The following is a 27,323-nucleotide window of genomic DNA, read 5'->3' on the forward strand; positions in this document are numbered from 1 at the left end:
AGAGAGCGGCACAGGCAGAGCCGTGGCGTTCAGCAGAGGCGCTACCCGAGCTGCGGGCGGGACATCCGGTGCTGGGGGGCCCCGATCACGTGCGGGGCGAGTGGGGGGCGGGGCCGGAAGTGGCGGAGGCGGCGGGGGCCGGGCCGGGCCGGGCCGGGCGGAGCTGCGGCGGCGGAGGAGGTGGCGGCGGCAGCGGGCGGCCGGGGCAGCAGCGGCGGGGCCCGGCGCAGCCCGGGGCAGCGGCCACCGCCATGAAGAAGCAGTTCAACCGCATGAAGCAGCTCGCCAACCAGACTGTGGGCAGGTGGGCGGCGGCACCGCCGGGGACGGGACGGGGGACGGGGGGCGCTCCGCTCCGCAGTGTCGGCCGCGGGGGGCGAAGCCTCGGTGGGCTCCGCGGGAAGCGCGAGGGGCGGCGGCCGCGGGCCCTCGGGGTTAAAGGCGTTCGGGAGGCTCGGTCCGCGTCGGTCCCAGGGCTCCGCCTCGCCTGCCCGGGGGTCACAGCCCCGCTGGGCTCCCGGCGCTCGGCGGAGCCCTCGGGGGTGCCGAGCCCCCCTCCCCGAGCCCCGCAGGGCCATTTGCATCGAGCGCTTCCTGTCTGCGCTTTGGCGACTTTCGTTTCCTTTCTCCCGGTGTTAATATTGAGGTGTCTGCTCTATTTCTCGCGTTCTCTCACATCTAAGAAGACTTCAGAGAGTGCCCTCTCCAGGACTTCATTTGCCTCCCCAGGATTTAATTTTAACAAAACTCACAGGAGCCCTGTAGGTACAATTGCTACCAGCTTCCAGCTGTCAGAGTCTGGGAAAGTTTTTAACTCGGATCTGTGGCAAGAAATCTGTGCCTAGACAAGGAAGCAGCAGCAGCTGTCCCTGAGCTAAACATGCAAATGTCACCACATCGCTCTTCTAGCAGAAGTCAATACTTTTCCGCACAAACTTCCTTCTGCTTTTAGTAAAGATTTAATCTGAAAGTCAGTTCTGATACTGAAAGCATAAATTTATTATCTGAGTTTATGTTTTGGTGGCCTCCTTTCCAGTACCTCTCTTAACGGGGTGTTTATTTTCCTTGGAGCCCACACGACCCAGGGCAGGTGTGTCAGCTAATAATGCCCAAGGAGGAGATTTTTAATAGGTTTGTTTTGCTATTAAAGAGGGAACAACTTCCCAACCAACTTTGTCCTCTCGTTCCTGTTTCATACGAATTAATGGAGTTTTTATGTTGTTGGAGGGATTATTGGCATTCCCTGTTTGCATGTGTCAGCCCCTCAGCTCCAAATCCCAAGTGGAATTTTGAGTAATCTGGGTTGTACTGAGTAGGATAAACAGCTTGGGGTGCTTTGTGCTTCCAGGGGCAAATCCAAATGGAGTGTGGAGCAGTGTTTGGAAGTGTGGGTGGGGAGGTTGGTAGTGACCTTTGGCCGTGCAGGTGAGGGCTGCAGGGTGCTCGGGTGTGGTGTCTGGGCAGGTTCTTGTCACACACCCGTGCCATGGAGTCTGGGGTGCCCTGGCAGCCTGGGCATGCACGGGGTGGGGGGGTCTGGTGTCACTAAAATGCAGACACTGCTGTCATTGGTTTTCATTAAAAACGATTTAAATTACACCGAGTCATTTCTTTTTATACGTTTGATATTCATTAATTGTGGCTATTTCATATTGCTCACCTGCTCACATTTCATGTGCTAGTCAAGCATGCCTGTGGTCACCAGGGCCTTATTTCATTTCCCAAAGTAAAATCCCATAGTAGGAACAGATCTTAACAGGTTTTGCTTTCAGGTATCAGGGTTGAGGCTTTCAAAGTTGGCTTGAGAAGCACTGCAGGATTCATGGAAGACGTGACAGACATTCAGCAGGATCTTACTGGCAATACTACATGTTCTCTTGGGTTGTATTATGTTATATTGAGTTGGTGAACTCATTTATTAGTTTATTGTTCTGGGACAGAATGAGGAGAGACAAGTCCTGTGTCTAGAGGATCCGTCTGGTTGTGTGAATGTTTGAAGGTGATGGCTCAGAGTTTCAAGGCCCCGGACCATGGGGCACCCTGCAGGAGAATGAGTTGCTCCACAGGAGAAGCAGCATTGGGAGGAGTTTGGGGTCTGTGCCAAGGGGTCACAACCCCTCTGGGGCTGATCCCTGACTGGCTGTTGCATTTCCTGGTGCTGTTTTTGGAAGGGGTGTCTCCCTCAGAGGTTTGTCCATGGTCCCTGGGGTGTGGGAGAGCAGCCACGTTACCCTGAGGTCAGCAGGGCTGGGCCTGCGTCAGCCACATGTTGGCACCGTGGGTTGTTGCTTTAATGAAGGGCTGTTTGATTGAAGGTAGGAATGACACTGCCCTTCTTCCAGCCAGCTTCCAGGGGTGGCATCCTTGGCCTTGGACCCCAAATACCAGAGCTGGCATCAGGGAAGTAACAGCTTAATAGGGGAAATAAGAAAAGACGGGCAAGAACTCCATCAAAGCTGAGGAATGGCATTTATGAGGAGCCTGTGAGTCCATGGATAGAATTATACAGAGTTATGAAATACATGTAGGAAACTAATTAAAGAAGGGATTAGCTCAGTGGAACAAGATTCCACAATAATTAATAGATGTGTTAAATATTTTGCAGCAACTATCTCATAGATGTTCTTGGCTGCCTTAAGTGTTCAATCTGCTGCTGAGGACTTTATATTTCATATATTGGACAGATTTGTTGTCAGTGCTGCTGAGGGGAACAGCACAAGCTCTGGGAAATCTAAAAAGTGAAATACCAGAGCCTGGGCTAGGTGACTGAGACACAACCTGTCACTGGAGGTGGCATCACAATGTTCTCAGGGCAGTCTTAGCTGGAGGAGTGAACTGTGAGTCCCAGTGTGTGTTGGTGCTCTTGGCATCCTGAAAGCTTTCATATCCAGTCAGGATAATTCCCAAAAAGCAGGGCTGGGACCTGCAGGTGAGCAGAGGCAGGGCTTGCCAGGAAATCATTAGTTCCACATGAGCTGAATTAATGCATTGCCATAAAGTGGCATCTTGCCCACAACAGGCACAGGGTTGATAACCCAGAGGAACGAGCTCAGAGCTAACTTTATCTTGAGCTACATCCTGAATCCAGCTGAAAACAGCTGGAAAGTTTTAGGTAGGCTTAAAAAAATTAGTTGGGGAGGGAGTGGAGAAGAAAGCAATAACTTTAATTCTGAACTCCATGAATTTCAGGTGGCCTGTGATTTCTTAGAGGCCACGTGCTGGGATTGCTTTTAATGGGATTTCTATCCTAATTCCTCTAAACCTTCATCTCTTCAGAGGCCCAAGGCTTGTATCCACTGGGAGCAGTTGTGTGTTTGGCCTGGGCACAGAGCCCTGGGAAATTGCAGTTGTGGACTGGTTTAGGATGTGCTGTCTCACAGATTTGGGGAGGTGATGCTGTACCTTCCCTTGGGATGCTTCCTGAACAGATCCTCACTCCAGCAGAGCACCTGAGTGTTAGGCTCAGAAATTTAAAAGATATTGTGTTTGATGTCAGCAAGGTAATTCTTCATGTATCTACAAGTGCTTGTCTCCGTTTCCATGCCCTTTTATAAATTACAAAGGAGACAGTTTTGATTAGAAGCTTGGGAATATTCTCCTTTATAGCTGCAGTCATCCCTAATGAAAATAAATGTTCAGAGCTATTGTCATCAAAGCTTTGCACTGATACACTAATAAGCATTTGAAGTACATAGCTGAGTAATTTCCATGAGGAATGAGCCCATGGAGAGGTTTGGATCGTGCTGTTTGCTTACAGAACTCAGGTTGGTAATTAATGACATTTCAGGCTGTGACAATCTCCACGAGTTGGGCTTCCGGCCTCTGGGGACCAACTGCTGCTGTTGTTGTTGTTGCCATCAGGTTCTTTCTTCATCCTTTAGGTGCAATCCCTGAGTATCATTCTGATTAAAAATTATTCCAGACAACTGCTGGGGTGGTTTGGGTCTGGTGAAGTCACCCAAGATCAGATAGGTGGATTTTCTTACTGCCTTTGCTGGGAGAGATACTCGATCTGCCCTGAGGCTCTTGCAGTAATTTAAACCAGGGACTGGCAGCTCTGACTAATTAGAAATCTGGAAGAGCCCACAAAGTGCCTCAGAAGGCTCTGGTTTGATGCAAGAGGCTGACTTACTGTAGCTTCTGTGCTCGTTTCCCACTGCTCAAATACAACTCCTTGTGTACAAATAGGTTTTTCCAGGCCCTGTACTCATGGCATTGCTGTGACTCACCAGGAGTTTTGGAACATGGCTTTTAATAGCTCATGTCCTGCATAAAAGTTGCTGTGCTGAACTATATTTAGTGTTTCTTCAAGCCTCTTGGCAATGTGCAAGTCTTGAGTTGGAACTGGAGTTGTAATATAATTATTACGTTAAAGCAAGCAATGTTAAAATGCCTGTTATCGAAATATTGTACAAGGAGGAGCTGGCTACATTTATCTGTACCTGGAAAACCTGCTGGAAAGCAAAAATTTCTAGTAATACTTCATGGAAAATGTGGATGGTCTGAATTACTCCTTTCTTTTTCCCTGCTAAAGCATTATCCATTGATTCTTGTCTTCCCCAGAATTGTTCTGTATATTATTACTTAAGGAAGGTTTTTCTGCTTCATGTTGTGTTGATAGTACTTTGAAACTCACTTTTTCAGGTGTCCAGGGTGGTAAAACAAGAGTGCATCCATCTTTCTTAATGTTTCCATCAATGTAACATTAATCCTAAAGTGCCATTTAATCTCAAATAGTTTCTTCTTTAATGTTTTTCTGGTTCTTGTGTAGGGGAAAAAATTGAACATGACCCCAGTACTTGAAAATCTCTGGCTCACCCAACAATCCTTTAATAGAAGTTAAATCTTCTAAGTGTTATTTATTTGCACTGCTTGTTGTGTTTGACAGAGATATTTGGAAAAGTGGTAAACAGCATTGAAATATTTCATATTTATGGGGAGTTTGCAGGTTGGCATTTGTCTCCATTAGAGTGCTCATGAAAAGAAGAATCTCATTTCAGTGTTTATAATCGTTATCTCAAGCATTTCCTGTTTATCTCCAAATGAAGTTCCAGGTCTCTAATTAGGAAATTAGATCTTTCTGGATGGCAGCTGAATCCAGTGAGGGGTTTAAAGGAGTCTGAGTGGATTTAATTAGGGGGATGCGTGTTGTTGAGCAGGGGCAGGGTTTGGGGCTTCAGGTCAGGCACTGGTGGGAACAAAGTGTGTGTGAAAGCCAAAGCAGTGGGGAATGGCAGTCTGGGGATCACTGTTGGAATAACCATCTGGGGAGTGGGGCTGTTGGACAGAGCATGGCAGGAGCTGCACAGGCTGAAGGGAGCTGGCACACACAGCTGCAAAATATTCCTTATCTGGCCGCTTCCAGGGTTCTGGGGGCTCTGCACAGGCACAAAACTTGGCAAAGTGGAGTTTCCATGTGGGGTGGGAGCAAGGAAAGAGCTCAGTTACCCTGGCAGCACTGCTCAGCCCCAGCAGGGTCAACAAAGTCTCTCGGTATCAGTGCATTTATCTGTTTCCTGCACCCTTTGGGGATCTCTGACACAATGTAATGGCTTGTGCAGCTTGGGAGTTGGATTTTTCTAACAGGACAAACTTCCAATTATAGAAAAACAGGCAGCTATTATGTGTTCAGTTTGGGGCTGCTGCTTGTGGCGAGACTTGGCACAGGTGTGGGGGGTTTGGGACTATATTATCACAGTCATAAACCACAGATTATAGAAATAATTCCAGAAATTGATGGTTATAAATCGGGTCCAAGCTGTGGTCTAGATTGAATTTTGTGAGTGTGTCTGTTAATCCTGTTGATTAATGTCCCCTTCAAAGTAGATTGCTGAAGCCAAAGGAAAAATCACCTGAATTTACTGAAGATAAGGACTCTGTAGTGAGTTTCTTCCACTGTTCTGTCTCGTTGGAGAGCTTGGGAGCTGGGGAGACCTGTGAGGCTGAACTGCTGCTCTGGTGAGCTGCTGGATTGCTGTGCTGGAACCCCTGGCAGGACCAGAGGCTCTGGCTGTGAAGAGGAAAGAAAACAGTGTATTCTGGCCTAGTTTTGGTGTTTCCTTTAGGTTTTGTAAAGGCAGTGAGTTTATCAGGATCTCTTAATTCCTCACGGGCCAAGATGATCTCATGTTTAAAGTCCAGGTCATTAAGAATCCTGAAGATTACACACTTAAGAAATTACGTTGTGTGTTTTTAAGAAACTCTCTTTCTTGTGCCCTTACAAGGGCAGCACCAGGTTTTAAATCAATGAGTAAATAGTTGCTCAGCCCTCAGTTTAAAAGCCTCATCGCTTGTGATCTGCTTCCAGACCACATGAAACCTGGGAATGCCTTGCCTGGGCTGCCTCTGCCTTGCCCATGTCCAGAAGTGGTGACGTGGGCAGGGTGTGAGGCCCGGGGATCCTGTGGGTGGCATTTCCCACGTGTGTCCTCCCAGCTCTGAGCCAGAGGTGGCTTCTGCGTGGTGGCATCTGACAGAACCAGGTCTCCTCAGTATCCCATCTAACCTGCCTTCTGGCAGGGGGAAGCCATTCCCCCTTGGCCTGTCACTCCAGGCCCTTGTGAACAGTCTCTCCGCATCTTTCTTCTCAGTTCCTTCAGGTACTGGAAGGCCACAGTTAGGTCACGCCGAAGCTTCTCTTTCCCAGAGGAAACTAAACAACAAACTAAATTTTGTTGACTTGAATAATAAATGTTGTGAACTCCAGTAGGAACCAGCTAAAGCCTGTTGGTCAAAAGAAAAAAGTAACTATATAACTTTGTGTCCAACTTGTGTGTCAGGTGCTGAGTGGGCAGTGGGTAAAATACTTGAGATTTTTGTTGCAGAAAAAGAAATGAAAAGATTCCAAACTGGAGGATTTGGGTAGTATTAATTGCCTTCTTGCATGTGTGTCCTCTTCTGCTTTGGCTCTGTTCAAGCTGCTGCTTGATGAAACAGATGAGAGGACTGATAAAATATTCACAATCCAGACAGACACTGTGGGATCTGCTCTGGCTGGATCAGCTTGGGCTCCCTATTCTTCTAGGGGTCAGGGCTGTGTGACGATAAAGGGAGCCTCTGTCTCGAGAAAGCCTGGTCTTACAGTGCCTTAAAATGAAGAATAAAGAATCCTCTTTCTGTGCAGGTGATTCTCAGGTGGTTTCAGAAGGGTTTGAGGTGCAGGCGAGCTGGAAGGGTAGTGCCAAAGCTGGCACACCGTGCTCGTGTCACATCACGTAACCGGAGCCTGAGTCACCATTCCCAGCCGGAGCTGCGCCACTTCCAGGGGGAAGCACTCGGGGAAGCAGAGGGAGCTGGAGCAGTAGGAAAGGATATTGTCCATAGGGGTTAGGTGCATCCAGGATGGAGGTTTTCATATCTGACATAACAGCAGAATAGGGAGGTAAAAATACACCTGAACATTCCTTAGTGGCAGTAGCTCAGCTGAAAGCACAGGAGGTGTGTTTTTCATCCTGATATTTGTTCATATAAACAAAGTAATCCCCATCTCTGGGCATGGATGATTCCTTGATTCTGACTTTATCTGATAGGGGTTCTTCAAAGTGAATAATTTTAATATCAGGTTATGCCCAGAGTCAAAATCTTGAAATAGTAATGATTTGATCTTCTAAAATAGCCAGAAGTGATGTAAGAGTCTGTTTCAGCCTAATGCTGTAATGGGATACACTTGGAAAGTGTAATGATGAAAGCAAATGTATTTCTTAGACACTTGCATGGTATTTTTAGGTTATGATAATGGATCTGGGGCTAGAGCTGCTTGTTAGAGGTCGTTGTACTAGCAATGATAAAATGCCGAATAACAGGATCTTTTTAGGATGGGGTTAAATGAAAAGTGTTTTTGTGTGTTAGAAATGTTTTCTAATATTCTGTACAGTTCCTAGAAAGAAAAGAATTGTAACTTAAGTGAAGTAGCTCCATTTTTTGGCATTTTAGGAGAACCTCCAGCCCACAGTACTGGGCCTTGCCTAAGGCAGCAGTTGGCCGAGGCACAGCTCTGATCTGAAATTATGGGAGTTTGATTAAACACCAGTTAAACTGGGTGAGGAAGTCTGATTTCGATAATTCAGAACCAAGTGCCTTCACAGCAGTTGATGGTGACATATCAAGTGATTTTAACAGATTACTGTTCTAGATTGCTCATTTTTCAGGCTGTTTGGCTGTTGTAGGTACCAGTCTTGAAGGCTAAATTTGATCCTCCATCTCTTCCAACCCAAACCATTCCAGGAATCTGTGGTTTTGATTAAAATTTATTCCTTAGGAACCAAACAGCCTTAGAACCCTGGAGTTTGTAGTTACTATTCCATGGCTGATCCATTGGATAGTCAGGATACTTGTGCAACTTCTCCTTGGCCAGTGCTGCTTCTCACCAGGAAAGGGTTCCTCAAACCCGGGCCAGCTGGGTGAGGTCACAAGTGCTCCTCTCGCTGAGGTGGAGCCTTTTTTCCTGGACAGGGATTGTTGTCTGTTGGAGTTAATTGCACTGCAGAGTGACAGGGACATCCTGGAGTGACTGCAGGGGAGTGAATCAAAGAACCAGCGGGATGCACACATCGAGATGCAGAATGGCCAAATGGCCTTTGGATCAGAAGGGTCAACTGAGGAGGAGTTTTTCCTTCTGTCTTGCAAGTCGTCCTGTACTCCGGATTGCTGCACTGAAATTTTTGGATACATAATCTCACTGTTTTCTCAAGATCCCAGTGATGCTTCCAGAGTGAAATTTAAAATTAATTAAAGGATAAGTGGTAACTTTTACAGCTGAATTGGCACAGACAAGGTAGGTCACTGGTGAGAGCTGTTAATGCTGTTGTACACACAGGTAACATACATCCTCCGTGTTCAAAGCTAAGAAAGCTACTTTAGCCAGGGACAGGGAAATTAATTTCAAAGATGGGCCAGTTTTTAGAAGATAAATTGTCCTGCAGGCAGTTTGAAAAGTCACAGCTGAGATATGGCTGGGGAAAGTACAGCAATTATCCAAATGCAGACTCTTCACATGTAAATATCAAGCAATTGTTAGGAAACATCAATCCCCAGATTAAAAATTCTATTTTCTGTAGGAAATGAAGCTAAAAACCTGATATTCTCACACAGAGGAATCAATGTGTGAGCTGAGCTTGCAGCTTCTGTTTGGGTTGAGCGTTCAGCTTGTCTGCCCTGCTGCAAAGTGATTTCACACGCAGATTAAGTGTTCTGAGCTGCTATTTTTTGTAGGAACAGAACAGCAGGCTAAAGTAATCCTGGTTTTGTAACAGCAGGTCCAGGCGTGTTTAAGTGCGGGATCATAAACCTTGATTAGTGCGAGGCTCCTGTTTCCTTCTCAGAAATGCAGGGATTGAGTTAACTTTCAGTTTCGTGCTGGAAGAGCAGAGGAGCCTCGTGGCAGGGTGGGAATGGCCCAGCTCTGCTTGTTGGACGCACTCATGTGCTCTGTGTGTGCTGTGTCTAAGCAACAGGAAAACAGGAGCTGTGTCCAGCGCCGGGATCCCGGGCTGGGCTGGGTCTGCTCACGGCAGGGATGCCGGGCGCTGCCGCAGCCTCGCCTCCTCTTGCTGAAACATAATCAAGGGCTGAGCCATTAATTGTTAATCACGGCCACGCTCAGGAAATCAGCGCAAAGGCTCCGTTGTGAAATCGTGGGCATAGGGAATAATCCCTGGTTTGTCACCAGCTGATTTTATATAACTTCAGATCCCCGAATTCCCTTATAGCCTTTTTACTGTTATTTCGAAGCTTCCAGCCCCTTTTTGCAGCCTGACTTTCTATTCCTGCTTCATTGTTTTGCCTTTTCTGCATTTCCTTGTTTTGCTTCTTGTGTTGATTCAGTTTGGTTCCTTCTCCAAGGCTTTCTCTTGCCAGTTTTGTGACTCCCCAAACTTAAAATAGATCAGGGTGGGCAATACATTAAAAAAGAGCAGCATTACCTTTGGTGAAATGATTGTTTCAGGACTGGAGTTTTTTGGCCCTTATGCAAGGCTGAAATCATTGGATCCTGGAATGGTCTGGGTTGGAAGGGATCTTAAAGCTCCTCTTGTTCCACCCCCTGCCATGGACACCTTCCACTGTCCCAGGTTGTCCCGCCCAACCTGGCCTTGGACACTTCCAGGATGGGGCAGCCACAGCTTCTCTGGGCAACCTGTGCCAGGGCCTCACCCCCTCCACAGGGAAGAACTTACTTTTTAATATCTAATCTAAACCTACTTGCTGTCTGTGTGAAGCCATCCTCCTTGTCTTATCAAAGTTGAAAAGAAGCAACCAAATATGCAAAAAACGCCCAGGGTTTTTTCAGCAGTTCAGTGTATTCTGTTCATTCCTGTAGTGCATATTTTTCCTATTCAGACATGTCTGTCCTGTAAAAAGTTTGTGGAAAAGGCAGTGCTGCTTCTTGGAGTCCTTTTCCAGCAATTGATGGTGCAAGACTTCTGGGAAAAGAAATCATAAAGCTTAAAAATGTCTTGAGATCATGGTAATCCACCTGTCTTGTGGCTGGAGTGGAAATCAAGGACCAGTTTGGAAGTTCAGGAGATGCTGGAGAGTGTTTTGGTAGGTTTTTTTATTCCCTTTTCACATGTGGAGGAGTTTCCATGTCAGCAGGTGGTTTGGCAAGGGGACTGCACTCTCTTAAATCTGAAAGCTGCCAAAGCCACATGTAGGGAATCCCTGAGCCCTCCTGTTATCCAGAGCTCTCAGCTGCTGCCTCGGCTCTGCTCAGACGTTCAGCTGCTTCAGGCTGCGCAGCAGTGCCCGGAGTTCTGCCAGCCCTGATTCTTGAGCTGCCCTTCTGTTTGTTCCCAGTCCTTTGTGCTCGCACCTCTGGTCTCTGACTGGAAAACGCCTTTTCTCCCAGCCAGGTGGGTGTTGAGCCAGGCCAGTCCTTGGAGCTGCTGACAGTGGGGATGCTCCTGCAGGGCCAGAGAGATGGAGTGGGAGGAGGGAGGACACAGCCACTTCTGTCAGCAGCTCTGCCAGCTGATGTCACCTTGTGGGAATGAAATGTTGGCCCCAGGGTGCAGTTTCATGATCAGTTTAAGCTGATCTTAAGTAGCTGGCATTGCTGAAAGGGACAGATTTCCCTGTCCCTATCCAGCCTGTGCTGGTGCCTCCTCCCCAGCCCATGGGGTGGCCAAGGAGAGGGCCAAGGCAACTGGGAACCAGTTTCTTTTGTTGGGTATGATTCCAGTCTGAGCTGCTGCTGATGCAGGGAGGGCTGTAAGGACCTACATTTGGGAAGGGGGTGTGTTTCAGGCAGGGCCTCTGGAAGGAGAGAGGCTGTAGGGAATTGAGTGAGGGGGAGTCAAGCGCTTGCTCCATGCCATGGGTTTGGCATGGAGGTGACTGGAGCTGGCACAGACCTGGGTGCCCTGGAGGGCCCAGGTGAGCAGCCCTGGCTGTGGAGGGCGGCCAAGGTGAGCAGCTGGGTGAGCAGCCCGGGCCAGGTGCTGGTCCTGAGGTGCTGCAGGATCATTTCTTTCTCCTGGTGCCCAGGTTAAATTTCACCTGGAGCTGCTGCTGTGGCCCGAGCACTGCCAGGGCACAAAACACAGGAATCCCTGTTCTGGCAGCATCTACTGTTCTGTTGGCACACAGGGGTTGTAAAGTTACACCTGACATTCAGGAATAAAAATTCAGGAATAATTTAGGTTGCTTTCTGCTGGACTGTGTCTTATAGCAGAACTGTACCCAGCTAATCTTACATAAATGATACTGCTTAAGTAAGAGGTTGTTGCTTGGGAGGGAGATAAAGACCTTGTATGAGAATAAACTTTTAAATGTAAATAAATACCTGGCAGTTAAATATTAAAAGCAGTTACCACGACATGGTGGGGAGAGTGTTTGTGTACTTTTTAAAAATAAATTATGTTAATAAACTGACATGTTTGGAAAGCTCAAGTTCTGCTGTAAAGTGTAGCATGAGAAATGTAGATTGACGTACTTGAGGGGGAAAAATCAAAACATAGGAAATACATTATGATTTGATAAGCTACACCAGCTTTTTTAAGTTTGTCTCAGGTTCTTTGAGGTTCTTTGGTCACTAATTTATGACAGCTTGTCGTAGGACTTTTTTCTTTGGGGAGCAAAACATGAGACCACTGCTGGATTTCACCTTGCCCGGATTTTAGCAGTTAGAATGTTAATCCCCTGCAGCAGCACTTGTCTTTTCCTTCAGAGACTATTAATAGTTTCACAAATCAAATGCACTTATTTTAAAAGAAGTCACATTGTTATTTGTCTGACAGAGGCCTGTGGTTTTTCAAAGTCAAGAAGAATATGGGGGAGAGCTTTAATAGCTGTGACTTGGTCCCTGGTATAAAATAGCAGGTCAGCAGTCAGTATTTGATTTGCTGGGATAGTAGTTAATTGGAAGCACTGAATTGTAAATTTTTATTTGTACCCAGAAGTTCACAAGCTGTTGGACTCATCAGGCTGCTCACTGAAACATCGCTTCCTCCCTCAATCAAAACTGCTCTAAATGGGCTGCTACTTTTAGACCACTATTGTATTTTTGCCTGTAGAAAGTTCAGCTTAAATTCATCTCAAATTTGCAGTGCTGTGGCTCAAAATGATTTACCTAGCTTTGTTAGACTAAAGCCAACAGTGCTTTTCTTGAACTGCACCGTGTTTGGTCTAATATGAAAACCACTCAGTGTGTGTTTTACAAGGAGGAGCTGTGCAGGTCCTTGCTGCAGTGCCTGTCCCTCTGAGAGTGGCCTGAAAATAGGATTTGGCTTGAGCTGTGGTTGTTCTCCAGAGCTAAATTTATTGCCTCCCTCTGGAGACCAGCCTTGGATCCATTTCACCGACGCAGGAATTTCAGTCCCCTCCTGTGAAGAGTCTGTCATGGGTTTCCCTGCTCTGCACAGGAGCACTCTGCTCTTCTTCCAAGATTATTATCTCCCTGAAGCCTGCTCTGCCTCTCATTAGAGCAGGCAGCTCCCTGCTCCCACATCCATGGCTGCAGTGGAAGATCAAAGCTGAGCTTTGAGAGTGAGTGACCAAGCACAGTTTGATGGGGGAACTCAGTGGAGATAATGAAGAAGGAGGGCAAAGCAGCAGAAATCTGTCTTTATCCACTCATTGAGGCCAGAATTGTAGTTGTGCAGCTCTGAGGTGTTTGGATCACTGAAATATTTTGGAGGTGATGCACCAATTTTAAAGCTCTTCTAAAGGACTGGAAGCACAGGAGTTGCAGCTGGTGGGTGAATTCCAAAACAGCAGCCTTTGGTGGGATTTGTGTCACTGAAACATCCGTGGTCACCAGTTTACAATTAAATCAATTTTAATACTTGTACAAAAGCTTACATTGTTAATTTAGGTGAAAATAAGGATAGGAGGCAAACTAAAAGTCATACTGATGGCTGGTTGTGTGTGGTGTTCCCTGAATACTAATACTGAAAGTGAGTGGTGACTATCACCTGACAGTGTTCTCTGAGTTAATTTTGAACATTTGAAACCCACTTCAGAATACTGATGTTTCTCTTGGGTCGTGCTGGTTTCCTTTCAAAAATTAGTCTAAGGTCAAACAGGGAGGAGTGAGTTTGTGGTCCTGAAACACCTTGGAGTTGTATTTTCTCTGAAGTTTGTCTCAGCGAGTGTTAGAAGAGCAAACCTTTTCGAAAGGAAATTGTCATCTCGTTCTGGATTCCTTGTTTTGGTACAGAGCTGCTGATTCCTTCATTTTTCCTGGCAGCAAGTGCTGCCTATTGTATGTGGAAAGCAGGCAGGATGTGCTGCCAGCCCGCCAAGGTGCTCAGTGTTACCTCACCAATGAGCTGAGCTGGTTACTCCTGGTAACAAACAAGCCTTTGTTTGAGGAAAAACCACCCAGCAGGGAAGGCTGGCTTTAATTCTGTCTCCAGATTGGGGAGGATGTCTCCTTGCTTCCACTGAGACCTTTCCAGGGTTGTGGATTTGTCACTGCCCTCCCATGGCATCACCTCTGCCAGGGCCCCCGCCCAGTGCTGGGTGAGTCAGGGGTTTGTTCCACAGTGACATTTCAACTGAGTCACTTGTTCTGCTGGCAATGGCCAAGTTTTTATAGCTCTTGTGTCAGGTTTGCTCTCGTTCCTTCCTGGTCAGCCTTTCAGGAGTGTGGATTTCAAAGAGTCATGAAATGGTTTGGGTTGGAAGGGATCTTAAAGTCCAGCCAGTCCCACCCCCTGTCATGGGCAGGGACACCTTCCACTGTCCCAGGTTGCTCCAAGGGCTGTTCACTGGACAAGGGCTGGCCTTGGACACTTCCAGGGATGGGGCAGCCCCAGCTTCTCTGTGCACCCTGTGCCAGGGCCTGCCCACACTCGCAGGGAAAAATTCCTTCCTGATATCCCATCTATCCCTGCCCTCTGACAGTGGGAAGCCATTCTCCCTTGGCCTGTCTCTGCAGGCCATTGAAAAAATCTCTTGCAGTAGTTCTGTAGCTTTGACCTGCCTTGAAGATCAGCCCTGCTTCAGGAGTGATGCCCCAGTGTTGGGCAGGACCAGGGAGATCTCAGATACTGTTTAGATGAAGCTTTATTTATTTTAAATTCACTGTGGCAGATTTAATAGACCCTCTTCGTTTTATATGTGTAAATGTAAATTATTTCCCAATGGAAGATAAACACTTTTATCTCAGGAATTCTCATCTGCTGTTTCCAGATGTACAGAGAAGACTTCTGGCCTGGAAGTATGAAGGAGCTGCAAAATGACCAAGTGAGGGGATCAGTTTTTAACCTGTGGGGTGGGTGCTGTTCTGCCCACCCTGCTCGGGCTGAGCCACGCTCTGAGCTGCGGCAGAGCCCCGGGGCTGGGCTTCAGGCTAAGTCAGAAAGAAGGGGAAAAGTAAAAGGAATTAAAAGGAATTATGCCATAAAACACTCTGAGAGCAGTTCAGTTGGGGGCACATGGAATGCATTTTTAAAATGTCACAGCAAGCTAAAGGATTGTATTAACATATCTAGAATAAAAAAATACAGTCTTTCCCTGTAAAACCAGTTGGGTTTTTGCTTGGAGTGAGTTAAGGCCATGCCATCCCCAAGTAGGAAATGGCACCAGCATTTCTGTTCCATATCCTATTTCCTGCTAAGTACTGTATTTGCTGTCTTGAAAAGAAAATTTGCTTGAAGAATCAACAGTTTTGTTGAAAATGACAGTTTCTCTGCGTCCTGAGATCACAGAGGGCAAGGCTGGCTCTGTTCAGGGTTTTGGCTGAACCTACCAGCTGAGCTGTGCTCAGAGCCTGCCCTGCACTTTGCTTCTGTCTGTTCCCACCCTGGAGCTGTGTCAAGGAGGCTGTTTGTCCAAAGGGTGAACTGGGGGAGCTGATTTGGCTGAGGAGCAACTATTTCTGTCAAATTATTCCAGTTATTATATCCCAGCTGAACCAGGGGTTGTATCCATGCAGGAGAGGGGCAGATATGAGGAGCAACACACGAAGCTCTGCACAGTGGGGCAGCACGTTGTGCTAACTGTGTGAAAGTACTGCTTTCATAGAATTCAGTAGCTTTATCCCCTTTTTTCCTTAAGAGGATTATTATAGCCATAGCAAATGATTGTTCAGTTCTGTTTTTACAATCAGTCTTTTAAAATGCACTGCTGATTTAAGACCTCAGTACCAGTTGATTCATGTCAGGGTTCTGGTGGTATAGCAGAGAAGCTTCAGTTCTCAGAAACTTCTTTCCCAGGGGAGCAGCTCTGTTCTGCTCCAGTGGAGCACTGCCAGGCTGGCAGATATTTTGGATTTGGGCAGCTGAAGGCCCCTGTGCTGTTGCTGTGGTGGGTGGGGTGCCAGCTGTCTATGCCCAATCCAGCATTCCTGGGCTGCTACTCGTGCCCTGCTCTGTCCCGTCTGCCAGCACCACCTCTGGGATTGCCACCTCTGTCACCAGAGGTGTGGGGAGGCTCTGGGCCAGGCAGGTCCCTGTTTCCCTGTGGATCCTGCCCTCCCAAGGCACAGGGACAGCTCCTGCAGGACTCTCCTGTGGTGAGGGCCCCAGGAGGGGCTGGGCAGGGTGTGCTTTCCCCATTAGTAATGGCTTGGAGGAACCTCGTTTTGCAACCCAGATTTAACTGCTTGGACTGAGTGGAGTTTAGCTCTGGGAATGTAAACAGCCCTGGTTGCTGCAGTCTGGCCTTCAGAGGCTCAGCTTGTGCTGGGCTGTGCTCGGGGTGTCCTGTGGGGGGAAGGAAGCTCCAGTCTGGCGGCTGGTGACCAGCACTGCTGGGCTTGGGAAAGCCCTTGGGAACACTCTGCAGCTCAGGCTTCCAGTTCTTGATTCCAAAAGGATTTCTTCATTAGTTCAATTAAATAAGGTGCAAATAAGCCCTAACAAGGGCTGAGGACAGAAGTTCAGCAGTGAAAAAGAAAATCTGTTATTTTTTAGAAGTTTGCTGCTTCCCTAATTAGCTGGCAGAAGGAATTAGCATCCCTCGAAGCTGCAGTTGGATATAAACTTCAAACTGGTCATACCTGTAATTCCAAGGGAGACAGAGGTTAATTCTGAAGGAGCCAGGTCCCTTTGATGGTTTGCTGCTTTTCCCTGTGCAGAGAGGAGATGGGCTGTGCTGCTATCACAGGGTTGTGTTTTCTCTTTCATGGCTGTGATCACTGAAAAACAACATTATTTAGTGGCTCTTTCTTGGCTTCCTTATTAAAGGTGGAATGTGGGCCTGCAGGAAGGGTGAGGTCTTCCCTCACTGCACTTCCGAACCTGACATCATCACCAGGGACTGTTCTGAATCTGCCTGGCCTGGCCACGCCCCTGCTGCCACGCAGGGCTGGGGAGAGCATCCACGTGGAGGAGATCTGGATTGTCCAGCTGGGGCTTTAGATCCTGGAGAAACCAGTTCAGTGTATGAAGAGAGCTTAAGAAAAATAAGTAAAATTATTTTGCACTTCACACAGTGATCCATAGTATGTGAGTAACCACACTTAAACTGGAACAAACTTCTGCTAGCACAGTACTAAACCATGGCTGCTTTTTACTCCACTGGATAGGATATTCTAGGAAAAAGGAAGGAGAAATCAAACTTTGTATTACTAAAGTTGTATGGAAGCTCTGTTCTGATATTTGAGGAGGTTTGAATTAATGTTGTGGCTAAAGCAGAGTGGGTTTTGAAGGGCTAATATATATATAGTAATAGGTATAAATAATTGCTCTCTAACAGGATGTAATTTTCATCAGACAAAATATTTCTGTTTGGGTGGGAGAAAAGTTTATCAATCTTGTCTGTGTTTTCCTCAACAAATAAATACTCCAGTGCTGTCCGAGTATTTCAGCTGCTTTTGTCTGAGTCTGGCAGAGGTTTTGAGCTTTTACTTTATTCTGGCATTTAATTATTAAACACCTTATGGTTCACAACTAGTTCAAGCAGATAATGTGCTGTGAAATTGAAGTCAAATAAATGCCTTAAAAACACCAACCCAAAGCTGGAGGAATCTTGTCCTTGGAAGCTTTTAGCACATTCAGCCACTGAGGCCTGATCAGGAACATGAGCTTTCTGTGCGTGCCCAGGTTTGCAGTGGGTTATTTGACAGATTGCAGGATCTGATGAAGTCTGGAGTAGCTGAGGGACTCTGGCAGCAGCAGGGGAAATTCTCTGAACAGGAAAAGAGTGTCCTGGAGTCCCTCCAAGTGCTCCATGGTGTAGATGTGTAGTAAACGGTGAGCAGCAGAGTAGGGTGAACTGAATTTATCTTTATTTTATAGGCCTGGCAAAGGGAGGATCAAGCACTGTTAGAGTCAATGAGCCAACAACAAATAAACCTGTATCAACATTAAACAATTTAAAGTTTATGTAAACTGGGACAGCAAAAGGTGTGGAAGTGTGTGTGTAAAGACCAGGAGTATGTCTGTAACAGGTCATCACCTGTTTTGTCTGGAAGTGTGTGGAGTAGTCAGGGGTTTTCTACTGAAGGCAGACTTTCCTGGGAATACCATTAACTTCTGATGAACTTTTCAAGTACCAAATCCTCTGGTTTAGTGTTATGGAGTTCAGCAAGATGAGGCGATGGGAGGTTTCTGGTGAAGGTTGTGCATGGGTGGGGTTAAAGGAAGCTTTAGGCTGCCATTCCCACTGCTTGTGATGGATAAAGCTCTGCAGTGCTCCAGTACAAAGAGATGAAGGTGACTCTCCTGTTCTCCTCATGGTTTTATATTCCTTTACACTCAGGTGCATTGATTCCAATTTGCTTTGGATTATTCCATGTGCACTTGGAAATACCATTTAGAGCTTGGTGCAATGGATTTGTGCTGTGGGCTGGGCATTCCAGGCATGTCAGGGTTTCCCAAGCTCCGTGTGCTGGGAGCCAGGGCTGCCTGTGACATGGTGAACATGGTGGTGTTTGCAGCAGTGGCAGTAATGGGATTATAACTTGGAACTGAGCAGGTTTTGTTGGAATTGTTGAGGCAATCTTTGACCTTGAACATGCCAATTGTCTGACAACGGTCTTTTTTCCTCCCTTAGGGCTGAGAGAACAGAGGTACTCAGTGAAGACCTGTTGCAGGTATTGTATCATGCTTAATATGGGGTTTTTTTAAATGTTTTGTTGTGACATGTGAGCCTTTCGAGGTTTGTGGAGTACTTAATGTGGGGAAAAAATACTGCACGTGTCAGGGATGGAACCCTGGATGTCTTTGACTTTTCAGCACATAAAAAACCAGGGATACATTCTGAGTAGAAAAACTCAGTTACTTCTGTTTCTGAGTCCTATCACGTGGCTTGGTACAGTGAAGGAGGAACCATTTTTGCTTTTAATGAGATGAACAGGCCTGATAAGCCCATGAGCCATTGGTGCTGATGATTTGCCACTCTGTCTGAGGAGGATGAAGAAACCCTGGCTGGGCACAGCTGGTTTCTGTCCACTGCTTTCTCCTGAACAGGTCAACTGGGCCTTAAGAGAAGTGGCTCAAAAATCATTCCAGCTGCTCACTAATAAAGAATGGCAATTTTTTTCTTAAAGTCTGTTATTGCTCTGAGTAAGTGTACAAATGCTTCTTGTTTAGCTGTGGTATTTGTTCTCAGGCTTGTCACGCTGACATCGATTTGTTTGCAGACTTGTCATCTTTGTGCAAATTTATCATCTCATCAGACATGACTTTCATGGTGGAATTTAAACTGCAACTGTCACATTAACAAGGGTGACTGATTCCATGGAGCAAATTTGCCTGCATACTTGTCCTACATAGCTGTCTTCCTCTTGTTCCTTTATGAAAGGTTTATAAAAAGAACACAAATTGGTGAGGGAAGTCAGGCTGGCTGCTCCTGGGACCTCAAGTGTGGTGGTTATACCTGATTAATTACAAAGCATCTCAGCCTGCTAGAGGTCAGGACCTGTAGATGGAACAGGGAAGTCAAGCAGATGATGGAAGTGCTTCTGGTTCAGAGCTCTCCAGCTGCTCAGGTTCAAGTGGCAGCTGAGGGAGTGTGTCAGTCTTCCAACATGAATTCAACACAAATACATTGAATTATAGACTCCCAGACTGGTTTGGGTTGGAGGGGACCTTAAAGCCCATACAGTTCCACCCCCTACCATGGGCAGGGACACCTTCCACTCTCCCAGGTTGCTCCAAGCCCCAGCCAACCTGGCCTTGGACATTTGCAGGGATGAGGCAGCCACAGCTTCCCTGGGCACCCTGTGCCAGTGTACTGGTGAGATGAGCAGACCTGAAACATTTCACCCCGTTTTCAGGGGATTGCTTTATTTAAACTAAAAATACCTTCCTAGTCTGACAGTTCTGTTCTTAATTTCTGAGGAGGTGTGCAGCTCAGTGACACAAAGGATGTTAAACACCTTGGTAGCCTGTGAGGGCCCATCTGGTTTATTGCTTAGCTGCAGAATAGTAACAAGAAGTGAAAGCCAAAAGCTCTGCTGCTTGTTGCCAAAAAAATTTTGCAAGCAAGGCTTTCCCAGGCCCCAATCAGCCTGGCTACACCCAAGTGGAAGAATTTACTCACTTGTTTGTTTGCTCTTGGGGGCTTGTGCAGGGGCAGGAGGCTCTTATCTAACCCAAGAGCTTGGAAACGTGGTGCTGCTCACTTCACAAACATGGTTCACAGTTGGGCTTTTTTATATTTAGCTCAAGCTTTGCCACAGGATTGTTACAGCTTTTTTTTGTTCTGTTTTCTGAAGGGTTGTGCTCCATTTCAAGTGTCTGTTCAATGTGTTTCATCTGAAGACAAGGGCTATAATTCAGTACTGAAAAGGCCTTTACAATAGCCCTGCTTTCTGGCACGGCCTTGTGGCAGATAATAAAGCAATTGTGTGATGTTCTGTACTCTGGGGATGCCCTGAGGGGACAGACATCGTGGCCTATGGGTCACATTGTCAGTTCAGAGGTGGCTTGAAGGAGATTAATGTCCTTTGTGGTTGTCTTGACATCTTTGACATCTCAGAAGGCAGATCAGAGAGGAGAGGGTATGACTGTGAAGTTTTGGGGTCATGTTCCTCCTATCAGTCATCTGCCCTCCGAGTCTGCAATGCAGGGTGCCTGGAAAGAGACTGTAGGGAGTGTGTGTGCTCCAGAGCCTTTCCAAGGAATGTGAGCCACCATCCAGGGCTGCCCTGGCCTTTGGGGTCTGAGAGGTGGCTCAGGTCCAGGATGTCACCGTGTTCCAGGTGTGGGAAAACCCTGTGCTCAGTCTTTTAGAAGTTTTAACTACCTGACCTTGCAAAAATTAATTCCTTTGTAACAATAGGGTGGCTTAGAATGCGTTGATGATGTTTCCTCCTTGTGAGGGTGGGGAGGGCCTGGCACAGGCTGCCCAGAGAAGCTGCAGCTGCCCCTGGATCCCTGGAAGTGTCCAAGGCCAGGCTGGATGGGGCTTGGAGCAACCTGGGATAGTGGAAGGTGTCCCTGCCCATGGCAGGGGGAGGCACTGGATGAGATTTAAGCTCCCTTCCAACCCAAACAATTCCAGGATTTCATTTTGAAGATAACACAAGAGAAGTGAGTGATCTCAGATGCAACAATGGACCACAAACAATACCTGCTTGTTCATTTATGTCCATATGGACTTTTTCCACCTGGACTTAATTTTGAATTTGTTGCTCCATGCTCTGTTAATAAAAGGCAGAGCCTTGTGTTCTCAGAGAAATCCCTGGGCAGTTTCTCTGCACCTTATTCTGCCCTACTAGATTTTTACTGAGTTTTTTGAGCACTTCAACTTGGGTTCATTTTGCCCTCCTGCAAATATAGTAAAAGTGATTTTAGAGCTGTATCAAAAACTGGAATCTGTTCAGATTGTTTCTACAGATGAAATCTACTTTTTTTTTCCCCCTTGCTTTTTAAATAGAATCCATTCCAAAGGGCCTCCTGTTATTCTTGGTGAGTCATCAAAATGCAGATAAACAGCATTCTTTGGGTGCTGTGCACAGAGAGCTCAGTGCCATGAGCAGTTCTGTCCCACTGCTCATCACTTTGTTTGCTTTTGGTGTTCTTTGAAATAAAATAGTCCAAATTCCTTACTTAAAATCCCTTAAAAGAACAGTTTATCGTGTATATATTTGTCCTGTTCACAGGCTGTGTATTAAGCCATGTTTGAATTAGATGGTGATAAACAGAACTCTTGTTTGTGCTTTGACTCCTATTTTTTAATTCCATATCCCATTTGAATCCCAGTAGTCTCTCTGTGAAAATACTGTTTTGCTCAGCACGTGGGAGCTTTGTCCTTGTGTTTAACAGCCAGGGAAGGACATGGAGGAGGAGCTTGAAGTACAGCTTCATACAGTGGGAAGGAGCTGTCAGATGTGTCTTCAGCACCTGCTTTACAAGGTCGCATTGAAAATTACAAGTTTTCCCACAGTTTTCTCCCTAAATTAGTGTCTTAGATACCTGCATGTGCCATTCATCTCAGATGGCAAACATCACCCTGATTCCCTTTTGCTGAGATGCCAAGCAGGGCAATATTTTTTCCCTTTCCCACTTTCCAGTGCTGTGAGCTCTGACTGAGTTTCTGTGCCACTGAGGAAAAAGCCAATTTCAATCTCCCCTCAAGCATTTTTGTTGTCAGGCACTTCTGCTAAGCAGCTGCACTTCTTGTAAGCTGGAGAATTTGAGAAATCTGCAACCCAGAGCAAAGTGTGGTACAGGGGGAAGGTTTTCTGCTGAGGCCAGGGAAATAACTTCTGGTTTTTGTGTTGTTTTCTCTTCCTCCCCTCTCCCCCCGGGTCTGATCAGATCGAGAGGCGTCTGGACACCGTGAGGTCCGTGTGCCACCTGGCCCAGAAGAGGCTGATTGCCTGTCTGCAGGGCCAGCATGGCACAGACCCTGACAAGAGACATGTGAGTACAGCTGTGTGTGCCCTGTACTCCCATCCTGCTGCTCCTGCAGGTGCAGCTCAGCTGCTCTGCCTCCCACCAGCCGAGGGGAGCAAAGCTCTGTCAGACCAGCTCACGTGCTGGCACTGGTGAAACACCAGCTGCCATTCCCCATCCAACACAACAGCACAGCCTGGGAACGCCTCAGCAGTGTCAGGACACTTCCTGTCCCTGCAGTCTGTGGAGTGCTTGGAGCTCTTGTGACACCCAGCTAGGAGAAGAAACTCTGCAGCTCTGACCCAACTCCTCAGATCTGGAGTTGCCCTTGGACACTGACACCTCCAGGTGGCTGGAAATGGTTTTCTGTACACATTTGATTTCTGCCCCTCCTTAGCAAAGCCATAGGTAGGTTTTCTTAAAGCATCAGAACCAGAAATAATTCACATTCACGTTTTCTCCTTTTATTGAGTAACACAGTCCTGAGAGCAGGGGCACACAGGACCTCTGGGAGAGAGAGGTGACAAGCTGGTTGCTTAAATCTCAGCTTAAAGCTGTTTCTCTCTCCTTGGCAGTAGTTTGAGATACACTTGGGGCCAGTCACTCCAGCTAAAACTGAGAAGAAAGTGCTTTTCAGAGTGTCTGAGAACAGGAGTCTTGGGGCTTGAAACTTTTTGTGACTTGGCATTTTCTTAAGTTCAAGAATGAGCTGCATGCATGTAATAGAAACCATATGGAAGAGGAGAAGAGTCTTAGAGGGGATGTACTGGGGAAGCTGGAAAGAGTGAGCAGCACTAAGCTAAGCAGTGTTCCTTCTGTTCCATAGAAAAAACTGCCTCTAACAGCTCTGGCTCAAAATATGCAAGAAGGATCCATCCAGCTGAGTGATGAAACTCTGCTGGGGTAAGTGCCTTTTCTTCTGACTTGCTGTCTGACATCTTATTGCCTGCAGGGCTCTAATTAGAGCCTCTGGGTGCACAAAGGCTGGTTTCAATCTAATAAAACTTAATATTTCTAGATTCTTTCTCTAATCCAAGGGAGAAACAGTGAGCAAGCAGTTTTTCTGGAATGATTTGGGGACAAGTTTTAGGCTGAATTGCATTCCAGAGGGTTCTGATTCTCTGCTGTCATAAAAGCTTTTAAAATTGCTTTTATCCTTGTGGATTAGTAGAATTATCATCTCCATTTGAAGTTTAAAATGTTGTGTATTCTACAATTAAACTGGTTTTTTATTATATTATAAAATGTGTTCTGCAGGTTTGAATTGATGACTTAAAATAATATCTATTTGTATTAATAGCTTCTAGTTCAAAGTAGCCCCAATTTATCTGTCCTGGTAAAGTGGTTATTCGCAATTTACAGGAAAGTGAAACAAATGAATCTCCATGTGCTGAGTTCCTAGAGCCAAGTGGGTTTTGTCATTGGTGGTGGGAATTCTTATGGAGACTGCATAGAATGACCTTAGAAACCTTTGAGAACATATTTCTGACCCACTGAGATTTAAACCTGGATAAAAATCTTAGAGAATTGCAGTTTTCCTTATAACAAGCATAAAATAAAGGTCAAGTCATGGGTTTGGAGCCTGAGACTGCTGTGGATGGGATTGCTGGGCATTAAGGTGTTAAGACCTTCACATTAAAGGGGCTTAGGAGAAAATGAAATACTGCATTGAGCAATTTTTCCTGCATCTGGTGAGATGGAAGGATAGGCTTGGAAATAAATACTGAGTTCTGTGCCCTTAGGGCTGGTATAATCACCTGGATGTCTAAAAGCCTGCAAAGTGTTGTCATGGCTCAGGAATTTAGAAGACAAAAGTTTAACACCACCACTTGCTTATCCCAGATTTCTCCAAAAGAGCACAGAGCAGTTGGGTTTAGGCTGTGAAGGGATGCTTTGCTTTATACAGCACAAAGCTTTCCAAAGTTCTGCTCTGCTTTGAATCCTTCTTCTTCAGTCAGTGTTAACTCCCATAACAATTTCCTGTAATCCTTACAGGAAAATGCTGGATACCTGTGGGGATGCAGAGAATAAACTGGCAATGGAGCTCTCCCAGCATGAAGTACAGATTGAAAGAGAAGTTATAGATCCACTGTGCCTGCTGACAGAGGTGAGACAGCTCATCCTGAGAGGAGAAACACATCTGGATTGATGCATAAACTGAGCAAAAGGGGTTTATCTCAGTGCTGGTATTAAAAAACTGCTTTAAGAGTCCTGTGTTAGTGGTGGAAAGTGGATATGGAGCCTACAACATGTAATGTGTTACAATGCACAATTTAAAATTCAATGTAAGCCCTTAATTCTCATTTCAGACAGAGATCCCAAACATTCAGAAGCAGAGGAAGCAGCTTGCAAAGCTGGTGCTGGACTGGGATTCTGCAAGGGGAAGGTAGGAGAGCATTTTAGTTACTGAGTGGTTTTCTATCCATGTGAACTCCTTGTTGGTATCTCATGGCACCTGCTCTGATCTGGTGCTTGCTACTGAAATGCTGCTGTGAGCAGGTAATGGGTGAAAAAAGACAAACTTACATTTAAGTTACACCAGAAAAGGACCCATGACTGCTAGATCCAAACAGAATCAAGATTTTGGAGTTCTTACGTGCCTACATATAATAGGAAAAATGTTGGCAACTCATCCAGTTTCCAGTTCATATATGGTTTAACTTAAATAAGGAATCACTGAAGTTTTCAGCTTAAAGAGGGAACAGGAATCTCACTGTGTAACCACACCAAGTGCTTTTACAGCCTTGTATGGAGCCATGGCATTGGGAGGGTCCTGGGGTGTTCATCTCACCCCTGAGTGCCTTTAAATGGTTTTAAACTGCCATGAAAATTGGTGGTTTTCAGCATATTCTACACCCATGTTACAGACTGTGGCAGATACAGGATTCCTTGTGATTTTTATAGTTGCTGGTGGATTAGGTCAGCATGTCATGAATGGTGTGTTTTGAACCTTTTAGTTCTGTTGGAAAACCTCTGGAACTGTGGAGTTTGTTTCCTGTTGAAAGAAACCAATTCCAAAGAAGCCAGGAATGCAGATTCTTGTGGAATATTGATTTTCACCAAATGAAACTTTTCTTCCCCAGATACAACCAAGCCCACAAGACTTCGGGAACAAATTTCCAAGTGCATCCTTCAAAAATAGAATCTCTTAAGGAAGAGATGGATGAAGCTGGAAATAAAGTAGAGCAGTGCAAGGTAAGGACAGGATGAGTGTCCCTTCCAGACCTCCCATGTCATTGCCCAATTGTGCAGCTGCAAATCATGTGGCTGTGACACTGCCTGTCCTAGGAGTATTTTAATGCCAGCTGATCTCTGAATTGCTTTAGTTCAATGAGGAACTCCATCCAGGGTTTTTCTAAGTTGGGTGTTTGACATTATTTTCAGTTTCAGTCTGAGACAACCATGTCCTGGGCATGAATGAATATTCTGGGTGCTCCAAGCCAAGGAGCAGCCATGCAGTAGGAGGCACCTGGAGGAAACTGAAGCTGGGACATCCCAGGACCATGCTGATTGTCACAGCTCTGAGCAGTTGACATTCATTTTCACTTCTCAACAGCAAATACTCCATTGAGTACTGAGAACTGAAACCATTTTTATTAGTACTTGTCTTTGAGTGCTATAAATAACTGGATTGAAGGGGGCAAATGCTTTGCTGGGTAAACCAGAGTTAAGATTTTGGATTCATTTTGCTTGAAGAACACATAGAGCAGAGCAAGTGCATTACAGCTTCTTAGTTCAAACCTTCCTGCAGGCAAAATAAACAGAATAGATCTGTCTTTCTGTACATTTTGAAATGAGTAAATCTGCTGCCCTGGTTTGCATCTTTCCCAAAGGATCAGCTGGCTGCAGACATGTACAGCTTTGTGTCCAAGGAAGGGGAATACGCTCGCTGCTTTGTTATGGTGAGTGTTGGCAGTGGGGCTCTGGTTCAGCACAGCTGGGCACAGACACTTAATTCTCAGAGATGACATTTTGTGTGCTAAACCTTTAGTCTTGTCTTATGTGCTCATCAGAAGCTAATGCTCTTTTTGTTTTTAAAATGTGGCTTCTGTTCTCAGTTATTAGAAGCACAAGCAGATTACCATAGAAAAGCATTAGCAGTCATAGAAAAGGTCCTACCCGAAATTCAAGCCCATCAAGGTAAAGTAACCTGTGCTCTGGCTGATGCTTCTCCTTGCCTGTGCCACCTATGCACAATATTCTCCTCCTCTATCTTGATTCTCTTGCATGCAGACTGATTTAATGAGGCCATTTTGATCTGCTTAACAATTTTACATTCCCAAGCATAATTCCATCTTCGTGTTCTCTGGAGTTCTCCAGCCATGTTTAACACACTAATGAAATATTAAGGATCTCTCTGATACTCAGGAGGGTAAAGGAAGGATTTTTCTATTTGCTTACCTGTTTTCCTTGTGCCCTTTTGCTAAGTCGTACCTGGCTCTTTAGGTCAGTGAAAGTGTTGTTGTGATTTGGTTCTTGAGTGATTGCAGGTGATTATCAGGAAAACTCCATGTATTTTAAGGAGCTTGATTCTTCCCCCCCCCCCCCCCGCCCCATTTTGTGCAATCCTCTTTCCCAGTGTGCACTGCCTGCTGGAAAATTGAGAGTTTGGGTTCTTGTGCTGATTATCAGCAGCTAAAAAAGTGAATTGTAGAGCTTCATTTCTTCCCTAAGAAGAACTGGAACTGCTGCTGAGCTTCCACTGTCAGGGGACTTTCAGGTGTATCACTGATGACTTGGGATGAACATGCACTGTGTGTTTTGGAAACTACTCTCCAAAACGTTGGCTGTGCTGTCCCTGAACCTTTGGAGAAACAGGTGAACAGAGTCTGAGAGAAAGTACAATCTGAGCTCAGCAAGGCTCAGGTATCTTCAGCTGTGGCCACATGCAGGTTGTAAAAGATGAACCAATTCAATACATAAATAAATAAGAGCATTTTGGAAGATGGTGTGGAATATCTGTACTCTGTCAGTGTGGGAGAGGAGGGAATGCAGAGGTGATGCTGGTGCAGCACCAGGGCTTAGCAGGGCTGTGCAGAAGGTTCTTTGTGGATATGGCTTGAAATTTGTTACTGTTGTATGAAAAGTTTCTAC

At 46.0% G+C, this 27,323-nt stretch overlaps 1 protein-coding gene across 8 annotated transcripts in view; it reads left to right on the top strand.

Annotated features, from left to right (window-relative positions):
- Nucleotides 1-164: 164 nt before the first annotated feature.
- The window catches only part of ARHGAP17 (Rho GTPase activating protein 17), a 41,265-nt gene continuing 14,106 nt past the window's right edge, over nucleotides 165-27,323 (top strand). For 7 of the 8 annotated variants that reach the window (XM_069030160.1, XM_069030167.1, XM_069030162.1 and 4 more), the window contains exons 1-9: nucleotides 165-304; nucleotides 18,439-18,478; nucleotides 22,152-22,256; nucleotides 23,056-23,132; nucleotides 24,225-24,336; nucleotides 24,539-24,615; nucleotides 25,313-25,424; nucleotides 26,063-26,131; nucleotides 26,288-26,369. In XM_069030160.1, the coding sequence (XP_068886261.1) occupies nucleotides 252-304; nucleotides 18,439-18,478; nucleotides 22,152-22,256; nucleotides 23,056-23,132; nucleotides 24,225-24,336; nucleotides 24,539-24,615; nucleotides 25,313-25,424; nucleotides 26,063-26,131; nucleotides 26,288-26,369 (727 nt within the window). In that variant the 5' untranslated portion in view covers nucleotides 165-251. Of the gene's footprint in view, nucleotides 305-18,438; nucleotides 18,479-22,151; nucleotides 22,257-22,420; nucleotides 22,638-23,055; nucleotides 23,133-24,224; nucleotides 24,337-24,538; nucleotides 24,616-25,312; nucleotides 25,425-26,062; nucleotides 26,132-26,287; nucleotides 26,370-27,323 lie in introns of those variants that run through there. The other variant, XM_069030166.1, reaches the window with a different exon arrangement.

Source organism: Aphelocoma coerulescens, chromosome 14, assembly GCF_041296385.1.
Source record: "Aphelocoma coerulescens isolate FSJ_1873_10779 chromosome 14, UR_Acoe_1.0, whole genome shotgun sequence".
Taxonomy (NCBI): domain Eukaryota; kingdom Metazoa; phylum Chordata; class Aves; order Passeriformes; family Corvidae; genus Aphelocoma; species Aphelocoma coerulescens.